Below are 21453 nucleotides of genomic sequence, written 5' to 3'. Positions count from 1 at the left end.
CACGAGCGCGCAATCGTCTTTTTGTAGTAGGCTACCTGAACCTCTCTGTCACTGAGACAACGTGGTTCATTAAAAAGATCATAAAACACAATTAACATTGAAGCATTGGCATGGCTCGATATGATAGCTGATTATAAATAAATTTGCTTCAATTGGCTTTAAGGAAATTTGTATTACATTTAGGTCAAATGTATATACAACATAAGGCAATGCACACACACGCGCACGCGCACACGCACACGCACACACACATTATACAAACTGTGTATTCTATCCCCTAAACCTAACACTTACACACAAACCTTTCGGCATTTTTTAAATTTTAAATAAACATTTGATTTATGAACGTTTGCTGTGGGTTTACCAGCACCACACACACACACCCCAAATTCAAGATGAAAAATCTGTTTTTGTCAATGCAGATTGACAGAGTGAACATTTCTCCTTTCTAACCTTGTTTCTGTCAGAGTTTTCATAATTTCAGAGACTGTTTGTGTTCTTGTCCAGCCAACATCTCTTTGACCTTTTTACTATTGTCCTTCAAAGGATGCCTCATCTATCTCCCTCATTACCAAGGAAATATACGTGTTTGTGTGTGTAGGCTATGTGTGAGGAACAATGAATAATCAGCACTGCCAATTGTTTCCTGACTAATTAGTGCTTTATTTTGTGTGAGAAAAGAGAGTGTTTTTGTTAACATGTTTTGTTTGTTGCTAATGGGCTGATGTAAATCTTGTTAACTGTATTTATACCCTTACATGTTCTGTTCTTAGCAGTATAACTCAGTTTTGAAATGTGGGGGCATGTATTGATTGTTAGTAAGTGGTTTGCCTGTATGGTCTTTTTACCTTCAAGCCACATGAACGCATACTCTAACACCAATTGCTTTAATAAAACGTAAGGCATTAAATTGCAAATTTTTCTCAGAAAGACAGACACTGCAGTGTTTTTATTTTTTATTATTTACAGTACTCTTTTACATGCCAGAACAAAAGTCTATAATAATGATTAATTACACAACTGCAAAGATTTACAACAGTAATCAATCTACAAGTGAAATATTCAGAAGCAAATCTGTAACATGTTATATTGTTAGGGAACACATGAATCACATTGCAGTTACATGCACACACACACTCACACACACATACACAGAAACTTGATGTTTCCATCATACAATCAAGTCATTGTAAAACATTTAGCCATATCCCACAACAAATTTAGTGACATATTGTAATTTAAACGTTCTTCCTTATAAACCTATTGTACATACTTAAGACACAGAAGTTACAAATACCGTTTCCATGCCATGAAATGCATTCCACTTTTGTTTATCAAGTCCCTGTTATGCAAATTGCAAACAAACCTACACACGTTCTATAGGGAGAATGTTAGAATCTAGTACAACGTGGCACGATAACTGGGTAATCTTCAAAAGTTTTTTATAACTTAGGAAGCCTGACATGTTTCAGGGTTTTTTAGTCAACAATATCAACATCATAAACATTTTGTGCAGCAATGTTGGGCCTTTCAAACACCAGAATTGAAACATTTGCTTAATAGTGAGTTGTAAAGTAGCAAATAAATCTTGATTCCATGCAATATTAAGTAATGAGTCATTGCATACAATTCGTACAATTTCATTGAAGTCAATATGAAAATCAAAATGTACCTTACAGTTTTTTTCAACTGCTTACACACATTTTCAAAAAGTTGCCTCTTTTTTTCAAAACTTTACACACTAATCCAAGAATTGCACACACAAAATGCAAAATGCCTCACGTCTCTTGCAAAATGAAGCACTACATTAAAAATATCACAAACACATTTCAAAAGTAAACATTTGTCTTCTGTTGCAAACACTTTTACCGTAATGTTATATTTTGGGATATATCATATACACACAGTTATTCAAAACCTAAAGCTCTTCTTTCATGAGCTCCATATTGAAAGAAATTGGCAGAGAGATGTTTAAAATTCACTGTAAAAACAAAAGCAAGATTGAAACCAAACTTTTTATTTCCTGTGTTTATTTATTTTTTTGCTGGTTGTGAATACAGTATCAGTAGAGCTGAAGATCTTTGCCCGAACCCGACGGACCCGACGTGACCCGACGGGTTCGGGCTTAATTTCTATCATTTTACATGGGCTCGGGTTTGCGCGGTAAATTAGCGGTCATGTGATGCGTTCCGATTAGCACGAGAAAGATGCGAAAATGGATGCTGAGAAGGTGAAACGGAGGCTTGCCTCTGGCGATTACGTTTTGGTTGCACCAGCAACTAAAACAAAGTCTGAGGTGAGGAAAAGTTTTGACCATGTGCATAATGAGAATAATGAGCCAGTGGGATATGTGAGGTGTTACGATGTTACAGAGTACTTATTTTATTTCTTTGTTCCAACTTCCAAGTGGCCTATAGCCTACGTTAGTCATTAATGAATTATGTTAAAACATGTATAAATGACTCATTCTTGACAAAAGCTGTGTGCCTGCGCACATTAGCCTAATGTCGGGCTGTAAACGGGTTCGGGCTTTTAAAAAGCTGTCAATCAAAATGTACTTGTCGGGCTCGGGCCGAATTCTGTCGTGCTCGGGCACTATCGGGCCTAACTTTTAAGGCCCGATTACAGCTCTACTGTACACAGTACGAAAAAAAAATCTGGAGTACACGATGTATTGTTGAGGGACTCACAGCATTTATGTTCGCAAAAATTGTGGCATCATTAAGGATATGGTTATGTATATTTCACGAATTCTAATAGCATTATTGGCCAAAACCAAATTCACGATAGCCGTCACTTGCTCTTCAGTGAACATGTGACCTCGCCCACCATGATACCTTCGCCTTTCCACTCTGTAGAAGATTCAGGAACAGTGTGAGTGTGTGCCATAAACTGTAACATAATATACTATTTATACAATATGGTCAGAATGTCTTCTTACAGTTGGCTGTACTGTTGTACAGTGTGACACCTCACCAGACTGTGACCAATGCAGTGCACTGTAGTACAGTAAATGAATGCAAGGGTACTACTGTAAAATACTGTATTATAGCCTACTGTTTGTGTACATTAGAACATGTGTACATAACAGTAGATTGTTACATAACTGTTCTCATTTCTAAAGGTTCGAATTATACCTGACTCAAATTGGGCTGGACTCTCTGTACAGCCTCTCTCTTTGTTACAGTAAACCGTGGTTTTTACATGATCAATGACTGTGGCCCTAATCTCATTCGAGACCACACTTCTTGTTCCGTGTCCTCCTCCTCTTCCGACTCGTCCTCCTCTAATTTGAGCTCTGCCTCGTCCTCTGGCTCTCCCTCCAAATCCCCTTACTCTGTCTACATTGTTTGCATCCATTGTTCAAAACCTATAACTTGACCCTTGGCCTATTTATAGGCCTCTTCTAAAGCCATGATTGGTTGGTGTTAAGTAAAGCAATGAGTGTTTGCACATGTGAGGAGTTAGTGTGGCATTTTGATTGGTTGTGTTTGAAAAGGAAATCAATATACTTCCTGTAAGATTTTTGTGTTACATAGAGAATTGTGTGTTGTGTTTTGCAAAAAGTGTTTTATGAAACTGAAAACTGAATCAAACGTCAATAATTAGTGTATGGTTTTGCCGATTTGGTGTGTGATTCTGGTGTTTGAGTGTCAGGTTTCAGAAATTGTGTGACAAGTAAACATTTTGTGTGTAAGCAGTTGAAAAAAACTGTAATGATTTCCATAATACACATTCCTGGTCTTAGGAGAATGATTACTCCAAAGAACTACACAAAATGTAAATACTTGTTCCAACTCGAAATGTCTGAAATGTCCAGTGGACGTTACCAAACTTTTCACGATCGAGTCAATTTCTGATGGAGAAAAAATCACATATTTTCTCTTAAAGTGACCAACTTATTATCAAATTATGTAAGTGGACTGTAAACACTGTTTCACATTGATGTTTAATACTATAATAAAAAATAAACTTTCAGTACCAAAGCTACAGTTTTGCTTCTTGTTATTTTATTGTTATATCCACTGTTTCCACGCGTATAGTATAATAGTCTAATGTTAATTGTGTTGATAGATCACTACCTTCATGGCAGGTAAACAGCGTCTGTAATTGTTTGCAAGTATGTGACAGTGCTTGTGTTTTTTTAGCGTGTATGTGTTGATGTGTTAGTCGGGGTAGATAAGAAAGCCACTGAATGTGCTGTATTTGTTAGCGTTTCCTCCGTGCACCTTTCCACCATCCAGCTGCACGCAGACCTCATCTCCCACGTCTAAATGCAGAATCACACTGTTAGAGGCGTAGTCATAATTCTGATCTGCATCCTGAGCGATTGCACTTGCCCTTACCTATGAGAGGAGAAAGTAGATAGAAAGAAAAAATAGTTATAATGATGTTAAATGTTGCTCTTTCCTAACATCATAACTACTGTAGCTGCCTCCTTCAAATCAATAAATATGCTAATTTCAAAGATAACCCCATTTACTTTCTCAAATGTACACAAGCATAAAAAACAGTTCCTCGCTCTTGTTTTCATTTCTTCTCGCTTACTCCCATGTGTGATACATAGGACACTGAGACAGATCAGGTCTAAGAGAATAAGCGTTATTGATCTAGGCTATACGTGCGTTACTTATAATTTATTGGAAGGGCCCCTCGCCTGTACCCCACTTGCATACCTTTACTGTCATGACCCAGGTCAGGTTGGGGTAATTGTCTGCACGGGAACGGTCTTGTTTTTGTCGAGCACGTGGAAGCTGTCTACTGACGGCTGACCACATGCTCGGAGTCTGCGTCACTGTTCCCGCCCTCGTGTCTCCGTTAGGGTTTTCCTTGCACTGGTGTTTTTCCACTCAGCTCTCACACCCCTGTTCTCACTTCCCTCATTAAGCCCGCTTGTTCCCGCAATTGTACCACACCTGTTGACTATTCCAGCCCATCTAGGTTTCCTTTATAATCCCTTGATGTTTCTTGTCCTGTGTCTGACCGTTGTGTGTTTTTCACTACAGACTGACCTAGGTGCTGCTGCGGCTCACCTATAGCATCTCGATATCCTCTTGGATTTCTTAGCCTTAGCCTTAGCCTTGCCACAGTCCTAGTCATAGCCTTAGTCCTAGCTCCTCTAGTCATTTTGCCTTCACGAACGTGCTTCACTTGACTCTGTTTTCCTTAGCTTTTCCAGTGTATTCTCACCTCTCTCCCATCACGTCCCTGGTCTGCTCTCTGTCTACACAGTATCCGTTGGCGTCCTGGCCGGCGGCCTCGCTCCACACCCGATCTAACAACAGTCGCATCAGGGGCGCGATCTTCGCCACGAGCTACCACTTCTCTCTCCTCCTGAGAGTTGGTTCGAGGAAGACCCTCGAACCCCAACTACTGACCACTTACCCCGGCGGGGGATTCTCGATGCTCTTCGGAGTTCTCTCCCGTTCCGGTGGTGTAGCTTTCTGCTTCCCGCGGCTGTGCATTCCTTGGCTGTTTGGATTATTGACTGTTGCCATTTACTAATAAAACTTTTTCCCGCATTTGGGTCTCTCTCAGCTTTGTCGACCACATCACGACCCAGCGGGACCGGATCCCTTACGCACGGCGCTTCAACAACAGGGCGTTTTGCTGGGACAGCAGGCGTCACGCCTCACCGCCGCCGCCTAGGAGGTTGACGCCCTTCACTGGCAAGTGGCGGCGTTGCAGCTTCAGGTTTCGGAACTCCTCCGTGGTACCGACGGCGCTGCGGGATCACCATTTTCGCCACCACGCGGAGCCTCTACTGATCCAGAGCCCCATGCCAATAGTCCCCCACTTTACGACGGGGATCCCAACTCCTGTCGGGCATTTCTATCGCAGTGCTCTCTGGTGTTCGCCCTCCAACCACGCCGTTATTCGACAGAGGAAACCAGGATTGTGTTCATACTCACCTTGTTGACTGGACGAGCACGCCAATGGGGGGTCGCGGTGTGGGAGGCTCAGGACCCTTGTTGCCGTTCTTTTCGAGAGTTCCGGGAGGAGATGACTAGCCTGTTCGACAGGTCGGTTCGTGGTGATGAGGCGGCGGCGCAGCTCTCACGTGTTGTGCAGGCGTGTTGCTATTCGCTTCAAGACATTATCCGCGGCTTGTGACTGGAATGCAGGGGCGCTGCGCGCACGCTTTCTCGATGGCCTTAACCCCAATATTGCTGATGAGATCGCAGCACTGGATTCTCCTCGTGATTTGGAGGAGCTGATCAACCTCTGCCTCCGAGTCGAGAGTCGGATAACTGTCCGTCGCCGGCGCCGCTCTTCTCCACCCTCCTGGCAACGCAGTGAGTCCAGCCGGGACACCGTCCGGGAGGCCAGCCGGAACGCCAACCCCACCCACCTTCCTCAGCCGGACTCGGAGCCCATGCAGATCGGGCGGTCACGCCTAACACCGGCCCAGAAGCACCAGTGACTCATGGACGGTCTTTGTTTTTATTGTGGAAAGGCGGGCCATTTAGTAATTCACTGTCCGGCAAAAGCCGACGCCCACCCGTAGAACGGAGATTACGGGTGGGCGCCATCTATGATTCCTCTCCGAACTCACGCACCTTGCTGCCATTTCACCTCACCTTCGGCCTTACGACCCACTCTGGTTTGGCTCTGATCGACTCCGATCGATTGCCTGAAGGCAATTTCCTGGACGGGGCCACGGCTCGGAAGTGGGGCATTCCTATTCACTCCATAGATCCGCCGATCTCAGCCGTGACGCTGGCGGGACTGCCTCTATCCACCGTCACCCACGTCACCTCTCACGTAAGCCTTTTTCTGTCTGGTAATCACTGTGAGAAGATTAGGCTGTAAATCCTTGGTTCCCCCACAAACCCTCTGGTATTAGGGCATCCGTGGTTGTCACAGCATAATCCTCACATCGACTGGGTGAACACTTCTGTCTTAGCGTGGAGCCCTGCTTGTCACGTGTCTTGTCTTGGTGCTGCTCCCTCTCCTGTCTCTGTGTCTCCTGTGTTGCAGGTTAGTGACGCCGACTTGGCCGGGGTCCCGGGGGATTACCACGATCTGCGATCCGTGTTTAGCAAGTCCCGGGCCACATCCCTTCCTCCTCATCGGCCCTACGACTGCGCCATTGACCTACTCCCGGGCACTTCTCCGTCTAGGGGTCGGTTATTTTCCCTTTCGGGTCCTGAAAGAGAGGCCATGGACAAGTATATTCGTGAATGTCTTAACGCCGGGCTCATTCGCCCCTCCTCCTCGCCGGCCGGTGCAGGTTTCTTATTCATGCAGAAGAAAGACGGCTCCCTTCGCCCCTGCATTGACTATCGAGGTTTGAACGAGATTACTCTTAAGAATAAATACCCCTTGCCTTTAATGTCGTCTGCCTTCGAACTTTTACAGGGAGCCCGGGTCTTCACTAAGTTAGACCTCCGCAACGCCTATCATCTGGTCAGCATTCGCGAGGGGAACGAGTGGAAGACGGCATTTAATACACCATCGGGACATTACGAGTATTTGGTTCTTCCGTTCGGGCTGACCAATGCTCCTGTCGTCTTCCAGAGCCTCATCAATGACGTGTTGGGTGACATGATTAACCGATTTGTCTTTGTGTACCTGGATGATATCCTCATTTTTTCCCCCCTCTCTCCAGGAACACACCCAACATGTCAGAGGGGTTCTCCGGCGCCTTCTCGAGAATCAGTTATTCGTCAAGGCGGAGAAGTGCGAATTCCACTCCGATACCGTTTCGTTCCTTGGCCACGTGATTTCACCCCGAGGCGTGGGACCGGATGACGCCAAGATTAAGGCTGTCGCCACATGGCCCGATCCCGACTATCGTAAGGCTCTGCAGCAGTTCCTGGGGTTCGCCAACTTTTACAGGCAGTTCATCCGTTTCGGCCAGGTGGCCGCACCGCTCACAGCGTTGACCTCCACCAAGGTCTCGTTCTCCTGGAACTCCCTCGCTCAGGTAGCCTTTGAGAAACTTAAGTCCCGGTTTGCCTCTGCTCCTGTGCTCTGTTTTCCAGATCCGGAACGTCAGTTTATTGTCGAGGTCGATGCTTCCGATGTCGGGGTAGACGCAGTCTTGTCCCAGCGTGCCAGTCATGATGAGAAGGTGCATCCGTGCGCTTTCTTTTCTCATCGCCTGAGCCCTGCGGAACGGAATTACAATATCGGCAACAGAGAGCTGCTGGCGGTTCGTCTAGCCTTGGGTGAGTGGCGTCACTGGTTGGAGGGTTCAACGCAGCCATTCTTGGACTGGACGGACCATAAAAACAGAATATGTCCGTTCAGCCAAGAGGGTGAACTCTCGTCAGGCCCGCTGGGCACTGTTTTTTTGGTTCCAAGAATATTAAGCCTGACGCCCTTTCCTGTCTGTTCGAGAGCCCGGGCAGGGAGGAACCTGTCGACTCTATCCTTCCTAGGGATAAAGTGGTCGGTGCTCTTGCCTGGGAGATCGAGCAGCGGGTGGCAGAGGCCGGTCGCAGGGTGCAAGTGCTGAGGGGGTCGGTTGTTTGTTCTTTCTCGGCTGCGCTCGGAGGTCCTCCAGTGGTGTCATTCTTCCAGGCTGGTTGGCCATCCAGGGGTCAAGGGAACCATGGCATGCGTACGTCAACGGTTTTGGTGGCCGTCGGCTCCCAATGATGTCAGACAGTTCGTGTTGGCTTGCCCGGTCTGCGCCCAGACCAAGACTTCTCGCCGTCCACCTGCAAGTCTGCTCCGGCCCCTTCCCATTCCCTTCCGACCCTGGTCACACATTGCCCTGGACTTTGTCACTAGCCTTCCCCTGTCTAGAGGCAATACCGTTATTCTTACGGTGGTGGACCGGTTCTCCAAGGCGGCCCATTTTATTCCTCTTCCCAAGCTTCCCTCCGCCCGGGAGATGTCCCAGCTGATGGTGGACCACGTCTTTTGGCTCCACGGTCTTCCGGTCGACGTTGTGTCCGATAGGGGTCCTCAGTTCACCTCCCGGTTCTGGAAAGAGTTCTCTAGGCAGATCGGGGCCTCTACGAGTCTGTCCTCAGGTTTCCATCCTCAGACCAATGGAAAGTGTGAGCGAGCCAACCAGGAACTCGGACGGAGACTCCGCTGTCTGACATCCAACAACCCCGGCTCCTGGAGCCAACAACTCTCATGGGTGGAATACGCTCACAACTCCCTTCCCGTCTCTGCCACAGGTATGTCTCCATTTGAATGCTCTCTTTGATTTCAACCCCCTCTGTTTCCCCTTCAGGAACTCGATGCTGCGGTTCCCTCAGCTCTGGCCTTTGTGCAACGGTGCCACCGGACTTGGACAAGGGCCAGAGAGGTTTTGGCCCGAACCTCTCTGAGGACCAAAGCAGCGGCCGACCGTCACCGGACTCCTCCCCCCGCCTATGTGTGCGGTCAATGGGTATGGCTTTCCACCAAGGACCTGCCTCTCTGGGTGCCTTCACGCAAGCTGGCTCCCAGGTTCATTGGGCCATTCCGTATCGCCAAGGTGGTCAATCCAGTGGCCGTGCGGCTCAAGCTTCCTCCTACTCTTGGTCGAGTTCACCCTGTATTTCATGTGTCCAGGGTCAAGCCCGTAGTCATGTCCCATCTTAACCCTGCCAGTTCTCGACCCACCCACCCTCCCCCGCGGCTTGTGGAAGGGATTCCCATGTATACTGTTAAGAGACTACTGGACGTTCGCCGCGGCGGCAGGGGCTTCCAGTACTTGGTGGACTGGGAGGGTTATGGCGCAGAGGAGAGGTCGTGGATACCTTCTCGGGATGTCCTGGACCGGTCGTTGATCGTGGACTTCCACCGGAGACGAGGTGAGATCCCTCCCCTAGCGCCTAGGGGTGCTGGTGGGGGGGGGTATGTCACAACCCAGGTCAGGTCGGGGTAATTGTCTGCACGGGAAAGGTCTTGTTTTTGTCGAGCACGTGGAAGCTGTCTACTGACGGCTGACCACGTGCTCGGAGTCGCGTCACTGTCCCCGCCCTCGTGTCTCCGTTAGGGTTTTCCTTGCACTGGTGTTTTTCCACTCAGCTCTCACACCCCTGTTCTCACTTCCCTCATTAAGCCCGCTTGTTCCCGCAATTGTACCACACCTGTTGACTATTCCAGCCCATCTAGGTTTCCTTTATAATCCATTGATGTTTCTTGTCCTGTGTCTGACCGTTGTGTGTTTTTCACTACAGACTGACCTAGGTGCTGCTGCGGCTCACCTATAGCATCTCGATATCCTCTTGGATTTCTTAGCCTTAGCCTTAGCCTTGCCACAGTCCTAGTCATAGCCTTAGTCCTAGCTCCTCTAGTCATTTTGCCTTCACGAACGTGCTTCACTTGACTCTGTTTTCCTTAGCTTTTCCAGTGTATTCTCACCTCTCTCCCATCACGTCCCAGGTCTGCTCTCTGTCTACGCAGTATCCGTTGGCGTCCCGGCCGGCGGCCTCCCTCCACACCCGACCTAACAACAGTCGCATCAGGGGCGCGATCTTCGCCACGAGCTACCACTTCTCTCTCCTCCTGAGAGTTGGTACGAGGAAGACCCTTGAACCCCAACTACTGACCCCTTACCCCGGCGGATTCTCGACGCTCTTCGGAGTTCTCTCCCGTTCCGGTGGTGTATCTTTCTGCTTCCCGCGGCTGTGCATTCCTTGGCTGTTTGGATTATTGACTGTTGCCATTTACTAATAAAGCTTTTTCCCGCATTTGGGTCTCTCTCAGCTTTGTCGACCATGACATTTACACATGCATACATATATACACATTCACACTTTGCGACTCATCTATCTCCATTGAGAGCTTTTATATAGCTAAGCAGAAATACTACCATATTAACCTCACGTTTGGGTATAAATTTGTATAGATAACACCCTAACATAAACACTAAGCACACATACAAGTATTTAACAAAACTTTTTTTCTATGTAGATTTAGGTTAAAACCCTGATATCTGTATGTGAAGCTTCCACCAAAGCCTAATTTTGTCCTGTGCTTATAATGAATGCATAATCTTTTAATGAGCAATAAAAACTAAAAATGAATAATTAATGCTTTTAGTAAGTAGGCTAATAATAAATGCAATAATGTCCTATAATAAACCTCTTTTTAATGCAGCTGCTATTACCAATATCGGCTTGCTACAGTGTTTATCCATAAAACATCTTAAATAAGAATGTAATGAGAGTGAATAATAATTTTCCAAATATGCAACCATGTATGTAAGTCGTGTCTCCAAGTGATCGACATTTTGTTGTGTTGTTTTAATTCTTCTCACATCTCCTCATTAATTATCCCTGTCTTCCCCTCATCTTTCTTTTCCCACTACCTCTCCCCCCTATCTGTTCCCTTATCCCTTGCACCGTCTATCCATCTATTTCTCCTGGAATCGAAATAAAATGCAGGTCACGCGCGTGTCTCCACCGCGCGTCTCGTGTTGGCGCGTGTCCCTGTCCAGTCTAAATCAGATTGATTAACGGCGTGAGGTGGCAGCTCCCGCGGGAGGTCTAGGGCTGCGTCGGGTCCTCGCTTGCTCAGTAATTGCCCAGCGCAGCGGCTCGGCTGTTGCTCCTAATGGGGCCCACTCCTCAATAACTCCACTGTATCACAATAAACGGAGCCTCGAACCGACCAGCGGTCAAATGGAGTCACCGAGTATTAACTGGGTGTGTGAGAAATAGAGAGAGATAGGCTGCATGCTCACAAATCTCTAAACGAGGACATGGATGTTGTATTTTATTGAATGTGCAGCGTGTTTACTCTCGGTGATTTAAACGAGCCGTTATCAGATTAAACAGCAGACATTCAGATAAAATAATACTGACAGAAAAACATGATTTTTAAACAGATTGAAGACATAATACAAGTAAAAAAATCGCCGGAAAATGAAAATATAATACAGGCACATAAATACTGGATGTGAACTGCCACTGGAATTTATTTTACTGGAATTTTATGAAAGCCAATAAAATAAACTACACATGGCACAGGACTACAATTATTTACATTTCTTTCTCCTATAAAAGAGGGCATTTATTTATTTTAAATTGTTACTTTGTTTGGCTCTAATTTGTCAAAATGCAATAAACCACAAGAACAGCAACAACAAAACATTCCTGTGTATTTAAAGTAAATAATTCGTCTAAAAACTGGGGACTTAAAATATGTGTAATACTTATGTCTGATACTTGTACAGCTATGATGTTGTATGTTGGGTTAGTCAGTGCCACTGCTTGTGTTTATGATATAGATATATTCTGCATGCATTATGTGTAGAGGTTTAGCTATATTTGTGAGGGCCAAATCTCCTCAGTAATATACAGTGAACTATCATTACAACCGACCTGTGAGGACATTTTACTGGTCCTCACTAAATAAAAAGGCTCATAATTCGGTGTCTTGCACATGTTTGTGTTATTATTAGGTTTAGGTGTTGGGGTAGGTTAGGGGCTAGAATATATCATAAACCCGATATAAAATCAGTGGAACTCTATTGAATGTCAATACAAACCTGTGTGTGTGTATTACATGTCTCTGTGTATGCCCTGGGAAACATGTGAATCATCATCATCATCATCATACTAATAAGAATTATGTAACATTTAAGAATTTCAGTCCTCTCATTGAGGAGCATAGTTTTATTAATGATCTTTATCAATTATCCTCTCACATACACATAATACATTTAGCTTGTCCACAGAACATTTTCTTCATTGTTAAACGTTAACTTTGTGATTTATGAATTCATGAATAATCTTCTATAATTTTGTATTCATATAAAATAGGCTATCTCTGAGCCACATTTACTGAGCTAATTGGTTATATGACTGCAGGGCTCCTTCTCATGACTGCTTTTGCATTCACCCGCATGCATTTATCTGATCAAAATGGCTTTTTATTTAATAAAATCAGCCATGTTAAAAAACAGCATAAGAAACAAGAGAAACAAACAAATAAAGAATTTGAAAGGACTTCATCAAAAGTGGATAGGAAAAAACGGTCTTTATCTCTTTGTTTTATCTCTTTTCTCCCTGTTATTATGCAACATATCTGTTTGAACAATATGATTTGCTTGACTACAGTCAGAACAATGAGGAGAGACACTCCTTTATATGTATATCCACATATGTAAAAAGGGACTGAAAAGGAAAACTAAACGGAAATTTGTCAGTTTTATGGCAGAACCAATATTGATAGGGTTGTTATGCATAAGAAGTTTGAAGCTCAGTAAAACTAAAAATGACAAATATGTGTTACAAAATGGCAAGTGAGGCTGCAGAAGTGTTATTTTATGTACCTGGAGAGAGTTGCACTTCATTAGGAAACACATAACTATACAAAGTTTAAACATCTAAACAATTTACATATAATATGCTAAATTGAACAAAAAATGGTCACAAATAAGTAATCACTTGAGTTTACATGCAGCGGTTCATAAAGCCTCCTTGTCTCCCTTTTCTCTTGTGCTACCTCAAGGCTAAAGGCCTCCAGTGTGTTTCTCGGTGTGTGTCCTTGTTTAACAAAAGAGCTATACTTGAGAACCTAAAGGCCTTATGTGCAACAGGTTCATATTGTGCATTTTGTTTGTCCTCCACAGAATAATGCTGTTCATAAACCCACCGTGACGTTAATCTCAGAGTTTGTATTAGATCGACCTTTTGGCTATTCAAAGGGCAGTAAAAGCGCAGAAAATTACAACTGAAGAAAACACAAGGCAGAGAAAGTGCAACTCTGGAATCAGGGGTAAAAAAGCCTTTGCGGCAGATGCGAAAGCCTGTCGGGGTACCGTGAGATTTCATGATTAACTAAATTAATTGGAGGATGTAAACTCAATAGCTGTGGTATAGTTGACAGGATGTACTAACAAGTTGTCTGTATCACACTATAATTAGTGTTGTGTTGATGACGGAGCACAGAGAGGGAGAGCTTTTTCAAGAGGGCTGGTGAGTTAAAGATGGACAGAGAGTAAAACAGTAGTCAGTGGGATGGGAAGACAGGTGTTTACAAGCCAAGAATCAATGAATTCATTAATTCAATTCGTAATGAGAAACAAATTGGCTGGGTATTCTGCTTGAGTGACATTAATTTGTGGGGTGTTGTGGTTCCGCCTATGATGCTGTTTTCATTTCTTATTTAGACCCATGCATAATTCCTGCTATGAGAAAACTTCTTGTAGCTGCACTAATAAGTGACATTTCACAAATAAATATTCAAAGTTCTAAAAAAAAACATTTCCCACTACAGTTACACAACACAGTTTGCAGATATTGCGTAAACAAAAGCCCTATTCGGACGGCAATTGTTTCTCATGAGGACGTCTGTAAAAATACATCTGCGTGGCTCTTATTTTATCTTTGATAAAACTCATGTGTTTGGACAGACATAAATTCACAGTGGAGCTGTGAGTTTGTAATCCTGCAAACCCGGAAAATGCACTTCTCACGTGCTCAGTCACATGACAATTCGCACATATGTAATGATAATGGAATAAAATCGATATTTTGAAATGCCAATATCGAATGTTTTAATGTTTTTTTCTTGTCTTCTTTCTGTTAATCTCCCACTCTATAGTGAAGGAGCGATCCTGATCGGTCAAGTTACCTAGAATTTATGTGAACCTGTGTGTGTGTGTTTATGTTGTGTGTGCATGCGTGATGCATCTACGCGATCACTTTAACAGCCGAAACTCCCTATCATCTGTTCATACAGACACGTATGATATCATTCAAAGCTGTATAGGGTTTACATTTATGTGTAGATCCACGATAACCACAAAACATTGTGCTTTTGTAAAATAAAGAAAGCCAAAAGGATTTACTTTCTGCCTTCTGTTAACTGTTTCTCTCCATTCACAGAAGAGCTTCAGGTGCGCGTGTGATATGACACTTTGTTAGTCATGTTGTGCTGTTTATGCTGCCATTTATGACGTTTTTAATGCATCAGACACTATAATCCCTGAACCTCCTAAAGAGCAACACTATACAGTGCTTTTAAGGGGTCAGAACGGACTAACAAAACATATTTGAGATTTAACACCTGTTATAAACTCAGAGTTGTGGATTCAGATGGCAATTATATCACCAAAAAACAGGTAATTCGGCCAGGGATTTTTCCGTGGGTGGTGGGAGAAAAACACAGACATTCTGGATTCAGACGGCAATAAAATCATCATTTACCCCCCGTAAATGGTGAAAATCTTACGTCCCAATGAGAAACAATTACTATCCGAATAGGGCTAAAGTCTATTAAAATCCACCAATACACTGTAAAAAATTATTTGTCGCTTTTTGTTGGTTCAACTTAAAAAAAAATTTAATTAACTTTAAAATATTTGTTAACTCAATGAATTTGATGGAAACTCGTTGTGTTGACTTATATTTTTAAGTTGAATTAACTTAACCAGGTAACTTATTTTTTTCACTGTGTCAAGGTTCACCCCAATATTAATGTTCCTGCTGAACCAGTAGAGCATAATGCCACGCCAAGGTCATGGGTTCAATTCCCAAGGAATTCATAAATGATTAAAATGTAAACCTTGAATGTGCTGTAAGTTGTTTTAGTTGTCTACCAAATGCATGGTAAATAAGTGTGTATTTCAGCTTGCGAAAATATTTGACCTGCGATAAGGTCAGTGGTTCGTTCTCTTTGACTTACACATGCGCTCACACTTTCTCTTTTTTTGCTCATCTATCTTACTTACACTGATCTGATGCTGTCTGTGTCTGGCCTCGCAGTAACACTTTCTCCCGACCTCTCTGTCGGCTCTCCTCTGATTAGCCATCCATCTTCCTATCCTCCGTTCATCTCTCTATCATCCTACACCATTTTACTGCCTCCCATTGCACGCACTCCTCATCTGGGTGGGCTCATATGTTCAGATCTTTCCCCTCACCATTCTCACTTTTGTCTTAAAATATCTCAATTCTTTTTCACCTAAAACATCAGTGACAAGAGCAGGATTAACATAGAATGGTTGTCTTTCTAATGTCTTGAAAAGAGAAAGGACCCAAATGTACGCAAATCAAATCTCATACCTTTGCCTGAAATGTTGAACGGAGGTGGATGTTGTTGAGTGTATGTTTGTGAGAATGCTCTGAGAAGACCTTGAGATGTGTTAAATAATTTAGCTAAGGGGAAAGATAATTAATGAGGGTTGAGATAGACATTTGGGAGAGTGTGGCTCGGTGTGTGTGTGTGTGTGCCACAGGTGAAAAAGAGGGAATCTCATCTTAAAGACATGAATGATTTAGCAAGAGGGAAGATCACTGGAATGACAATATATGCAATACAGCATGCCATACACTGGCTAAGCCTACACTCCTCATCTTCTTACTCTCTGTATCTCATCCTTCACTTAATGTAGGCTGTGCTGAATATCCGAGCAGACTAGTACTGGCCCACAGCACATGAGCTTTTGGATAATCAGCACTAAAACATTTTGTTTATGAGTAGCAGCAGAAACATTTTTCTTTTTTAAAGATTTTTACAGTTCACAACTGCACAGCACACTTTTTGACATTTGTGTTTTACCAAATTCACCTCAAAAGGATACTCCACTCAAAAAAGAAAATTCTGTCATGAATTACTCACGCTCAAGTTGTTCCAAACCAAACAGATCTCATCCCCCATTGACTCTCATAGTATTTGTTTTCCCTAATATGGCAGTAAATGGGGGATGAGATCTGTTTGGTTACTGACATTCTTACAAATATCTTCCTTTGTGTTCAGCAGAACAAAGATATTTATACAGGTTGAAACAATCTGAAATACACACTTATTATTATTTACCATGCATTTGGTAGACAACTAAAACAACTTACAGCACATTCAAGGGTTACATTTTAATAATTTATGAATTCCTTGGGAATTGAACCCATGACCTTGGTGTTGCTAGCATTATGCTCTACTGGTAAACAATGAATGACAGATTTTTTTTCAACTTTTTTTGGGTGAACTGTCTCTTTAAGATTGTAAAATCAGAAAATGTCCAGTTTTTGTCTTAAAGGAACAGTTCACCAAAAAATTGTCATTTCAAACTTGTATGACTTTCTTTGTTCTGCAGAACACAAAAGAAGATATTTTGTAGAAAGTTGTTAACAGAACAGCGTCGGCACGCATTCGCTTCTATTGTATGGACACAAAACCAATTCAAGTGAATGGGTGCCGGTTAACAACGTTTTTCAAAATATCTTCTTTTGTGTTCTGCGGAATAAAGAAAGTCATACAGGTTTGATATGACAAGAGGGTGAGTAAATGATGACAGAATTAAATGTTTTAGTTGAACTATCACTTTAAGGATCCATTACAGATATGACCACGACAATTTCATCGGTCAAGTGTATTTTGGTTTAGCCGGTCATATTGACTGAATGAAACCAAATAATGTACTTATTACTATAGGCACAGTTTAAAGGAGCCTGACAAAATATTTTTTATTATAGTCCACATAGGATAAACTCACTTTAACATTCACATTCATTTTTAGCATCCTCACATTAGTATTTAGTCACAAATTTTACATTTACACTTTTCTCCCTTGCAGGACAACACTCTTTAGATCACAAAGCTGTGTATCCACCATATAATGAACAGACAGGGTTACTACAGACTGATTAAAGGCCTTTCATCATTTCCTGTCAGATACTCCTCTAAAGCTCTAGGGAACTGTGTGTGTGAGAAAGATGGAGATAAAGTGTATATTTAAAAACATACCGGCTGTATTTTTTTAATCTGTTTGGATAATCCCTGATTTCTGTTCCATTACTAAAACTTGAGTTGAGAGCGCCTGAATCCCAGATCCATGTCATGTTTCACCAGATGGAGAGGTTTTTTCTCTCGTTACTTTTTCATTTATTCTACATTCACGGGTCCTGGGAGATCTGCAACCAGCTGTTGCATTTCGTTCCACTCGAGAGAAAGTGAGACAAAAAAAAAACACTGTGTGTCTGTGCTTGTTTTTGATGTGTTACATGTGTAACTGTTAATTGGAAGATTTAAGCCTACTCCTATTTCCGACTCTTAAACTAAAAGTTTATTCTAATAAATAAACATGCATTTAAGCCCTTTTGGATGGATCGAATTTTCTTCTTCATACCTCAGTGTGAACCAAACTACACACACACTGTTAAATGGTCTATGTATATGACCATATTTTAATAGTTTTATATATTTTGTGAGACGTTTTTTTTTTTGCTGTGGCTTCAGCAAGTCCTCAAGTGATAGACTGAGAAAATGACTGCTGAATTATTGAGGAGCTGCCTAAAAAGACCCTATTTGAATGTTAAACGCTTTTCTTAAGACACCCTTAGTAAATATAATCATTATGTAACATTTCAATCAAATCAGACTCTTATTTAATACAATTCATTCACTCCTAGCTTACTCTAGTTGAAGGGATAGTTTACCCAAAAATAGAAAATGTATTCCCTCATGTCGTTCAGAACCAGTATATGACTCTTTCTTCTGTGAAACTGATAAGAAGATATTTGGAGAGAAATGAGAGAGAGAGCCCATACAGAGAGATGAGAGAGAGCCCATACAATTGCAGTCAATGTTTGGTTAACAATGTTCTTCAAAATATCTTCTTTTGTGTTGTGCAGATAAAAGAAAGTCATACAGGTTTTGTATGACATGAGGGTGAGTAAAATCAATTATAAAAAAATGACTTAACACCTTCTAAAAACTTAACCACACTGTAAGATCAATCCAAAAACTGATTTTCCAACAACACACCCAACCAACTCACAATTATCCTACCTGTCCATTTTTCTTGAGGTCGGCCCACATGCTAGTTCCATCCCCGCCTTTCATGAGCACATGATAAGTGAAGAAGTAGATTCCAGGAAGAGGGCAGGTAAACTTTCCTGTGGACGGCTCATAGTAATTCCCCACATTTGTGACCACGTCATCAAACTTCAGTATCTCACTTCCTTCGTGCTGCTTGCGCAGACCGGCATAGAAGGCTATTTTTGGGCTGTAGAATGATGGGATGTATCCCCCAGGGCCAGGACCTGGAGGTCCAGGAGGGCCTGGTTTTCCTGGTTCTCCAGGGGGCCCACGTGGGCCTGGTGGCCCTTGGCTACCACGAAATCCTGACTTACCACCCCCTCTACGTCCTGGTATGTCATGAGGAGGAGGGGAAACAGGTGTTAATTCATTGGTGGGTGTCAGAGAGTCACAGACCATCTTACAGCTTCCAAGCATTTCATATTGTGTGCCTCCGCCCCCTGACCCACCCAGTTTGGTGCTGTGCACCAATAATGGTATAGTGATCAGTAGCACTAACACCATTGCCACACCCACTGCCGCCCCAATAACCCGCTTCCTGCGACTGAGACGTGAGGCAGCAATAGAGAGGAAGTCCTCCTCTCCTTTAGAAGAAACAGGCCCGGCCAGAATGAACTCTGGGAAGATAAAGGACTAAAATGAGATTAAGGTTAACAGGAGAATAAAATATGATGAAACGTGCTTGTGTCTGTGATATAAGTCACCCAGAAAGAGTTCTTTTCGATATTAAAAAATCCACCTTTAACAAAACTAATCAAATATCCTAAGTGGAACAATTATTCCAGTCTGTCTGGGCTTAAATGTTGATTGTGCTCATTTCCATTTAATGTTTCAACTTCTGCTAGTTCCTCCGTCTGCAAAATCCGTATAGCCAGCTGAATAACCCTCTTTGACACTTTGGACCGAGTTATCACTCCATAAAAACTGCAATTCTTGGTGATCCGGAGGGTTTATATGCTCATACAAATATATATAGCTTGTCTGATATGAGCAACATGGGGGATTTGGTGTCCCCAAATTTTGGTCCTCCGATGGAGATTCTATCAGATGATGTGGAAGTGTATTTGTGTCTCGGGAGTTGCCGGGTGGCGGTAATTTCTCCTTATAGATTTGCGGACTGACAGCTGTGTGGCTCCGTGTTATTTTTCCACGAGAAGTTCATGAACTGTTGTGATTCTGTAGAATTCCCATGAGTCCATATTCACTGCAGCACTTAAACAAACTCTATCCCTCCTCTCATAGAAGCTGTGGTTATGCTTGGTTTTCGTGATTTAAACTGACCAAGAAAATCCCTTATTGTCCCACGTTATATATTATTTTGTATTTTCGTGACACTCTTAAATCTCTTAAACCTCCAAATAACCAGGATTAAGCTGTCCAGATACAAATGTCCTGTTTGTCCAATGGTAAATGTGTGGTGAGATATGTTTTTCAAACAGGTTCACAGCAAGCCTTGCTAGTCTTTATTAAACTTCGGCTTTGACATGTTGACACGTCTCTCACTGTTCCTCTTCTGAAAAGAAGAAAATACAAATTAGATTAACTTTAAAAAGTTTAACATTATTTTCAAGGTTTATTAGATACATGGATGCTTATCGAGAAAGTGGTTTATTTTTGCCTAATGCTGAGCATTTTAAGATTAAATGTATAAGTTATTTTCAATGTTTTCCTACACAATCTCAAGAATATATTTCATTAAATTTCATCTAATTATTTAACCAGGCTCCATGGATACCTTACATTAATACTTTCTTTTCTTTTCTCACCTCTTGTCCATTTACACTTAAATATTAAAACTACATATGCATTTGACTATATATTACTATACTAATAATACTTTAATACTATATATTATATAAATCGTGGAAAACTTTTTCTAAATCAATTTGATCTATTTTCTCTAACTTGGATAAAACCAGTTTATAAAAACTTAGCCAGTTTATACAATTTTCTGTCGGAAACAACCACGGTTAAGAGGAAGGAAAACAATTCATCCTACCTGATGTATTCCAAGATTGAAGATTGACGCCAGATTCCGCGCTACAGCGCAGCTCCCCTCGTGCGAGCAAACAGCTCAGAATATGTCAGCGAATTTTCGCGCCTTCGGGCTTCTTATTTTAACGGTCTCTCTGCTCAGTGTTGTCAGCGTTAGTTCTTCAGGTAACGTTATCATGAAACTCTGCGAGGTGAGACTTACAAATGCATTATCAGCACCAGGTAACTTTCTCTCTTTTCACTTAAATTATGAAACGAGGAGGAAAGCCTCAATTTGAAAGTCAAATATGGTAACACAATCGTCCCTTTGTTAAGATATCGCCAAGAAGCAACAGTTTCTCACTTGTTCGATTTCTGTGAGGAAAAGACGCTTCCACCCGCGGGATGTGTGTCTCACGCTCCTCCCGCCCTATATACAATTACGCGCGCGCGTGCGCTCACTCGCACAAGTCTCCGCAGATCAAGAAATCGATTTCCCGAGGAGGCGACTTGCTTAAGATGTGCATCCAGGCTTGCTGTCTACCCAATTAGCACTTATAAAAATTCAGGTTGTACTGTTATGGTGTCATTACAAGCAGCAATGACGCATAAAAATGTTAAGTACAGATCTACCGCATTATGGCTTCACCTAACCTTACCTGTCGTATAGATTCAACATAATTGATTTTATTAGCAAAAACGTAAGCAAGTATTAACTAGTCAAGATTAGTTAAGGAGAATACACATGTCCCATATAGG

The 21453-nt window shown here is 42.6% G+C and overlaps 1 protein-coding gene across 4 annotated transcripts; it reads right to left on the bottom strand.

Annotated features, from left to right (window-relative positions):
* Nucleotides 1-970: 970 nt before the first annotated feature.
* On the bottom strand, nucleotides 971-21089 carry c1ql4b (complement component 1, q subcomponent-like 4b). Of its 4 annotated transcripts, none has more exons than XM_057339092.1 (4): nucleotides 20720-21089; nucleotides 19170-20233; nucleotides 18691-19049; nucleotides 971-4346 (listed from the first exon to the last, which is right to left on the bottom strand). In XM_057339092.1, the coding sequence occupies exons 2-4, from the start codon at nucleotides 19222-19224 to the stop codon at nucleotides 4167-4169; spliced, it is 594 nt and encodes a 197-aa protein (XP_057195075.1). In that variant the 5' UTR covers nucleotides 19225-20233; nucleotides 20720-21089; the 3' UTR covers nucleotides 971-4166. The 4 variants fall into 4 exon arrangements, with proteins under 4 accessions (XP_057195075.1, XP_057195073.1, XP_057195072.1 ...); XM_057339090.1 differs by having other exon boundaries at nucleotides 18691-19337; nucleotides 19425-20233; XM_057339089.1 differs by having other exon boundaries at nucleotides 18691-20233.
* Nucleotides 21090-21453: the final 364 nt, after the last annotated feature.

This window comes from Triplophysa rosa, linkage group LG7 (assembly GCF_024868665.1).
Source record: "Triplophysa rosa linkage group LG7, Trosa_1v2, whole genome shotgun sequence".
NCBI classification, from domain to species: domain Eukaryota; kingdom Metazoa; phylum Chordata; class Actinopteri; order Cypriniformes; family Nemacheilidae; genus Triplophysa; species Triplophysa rosa.
This window is presented reverse-complemented; position numbering and strand designations above follow the sequence as displayed.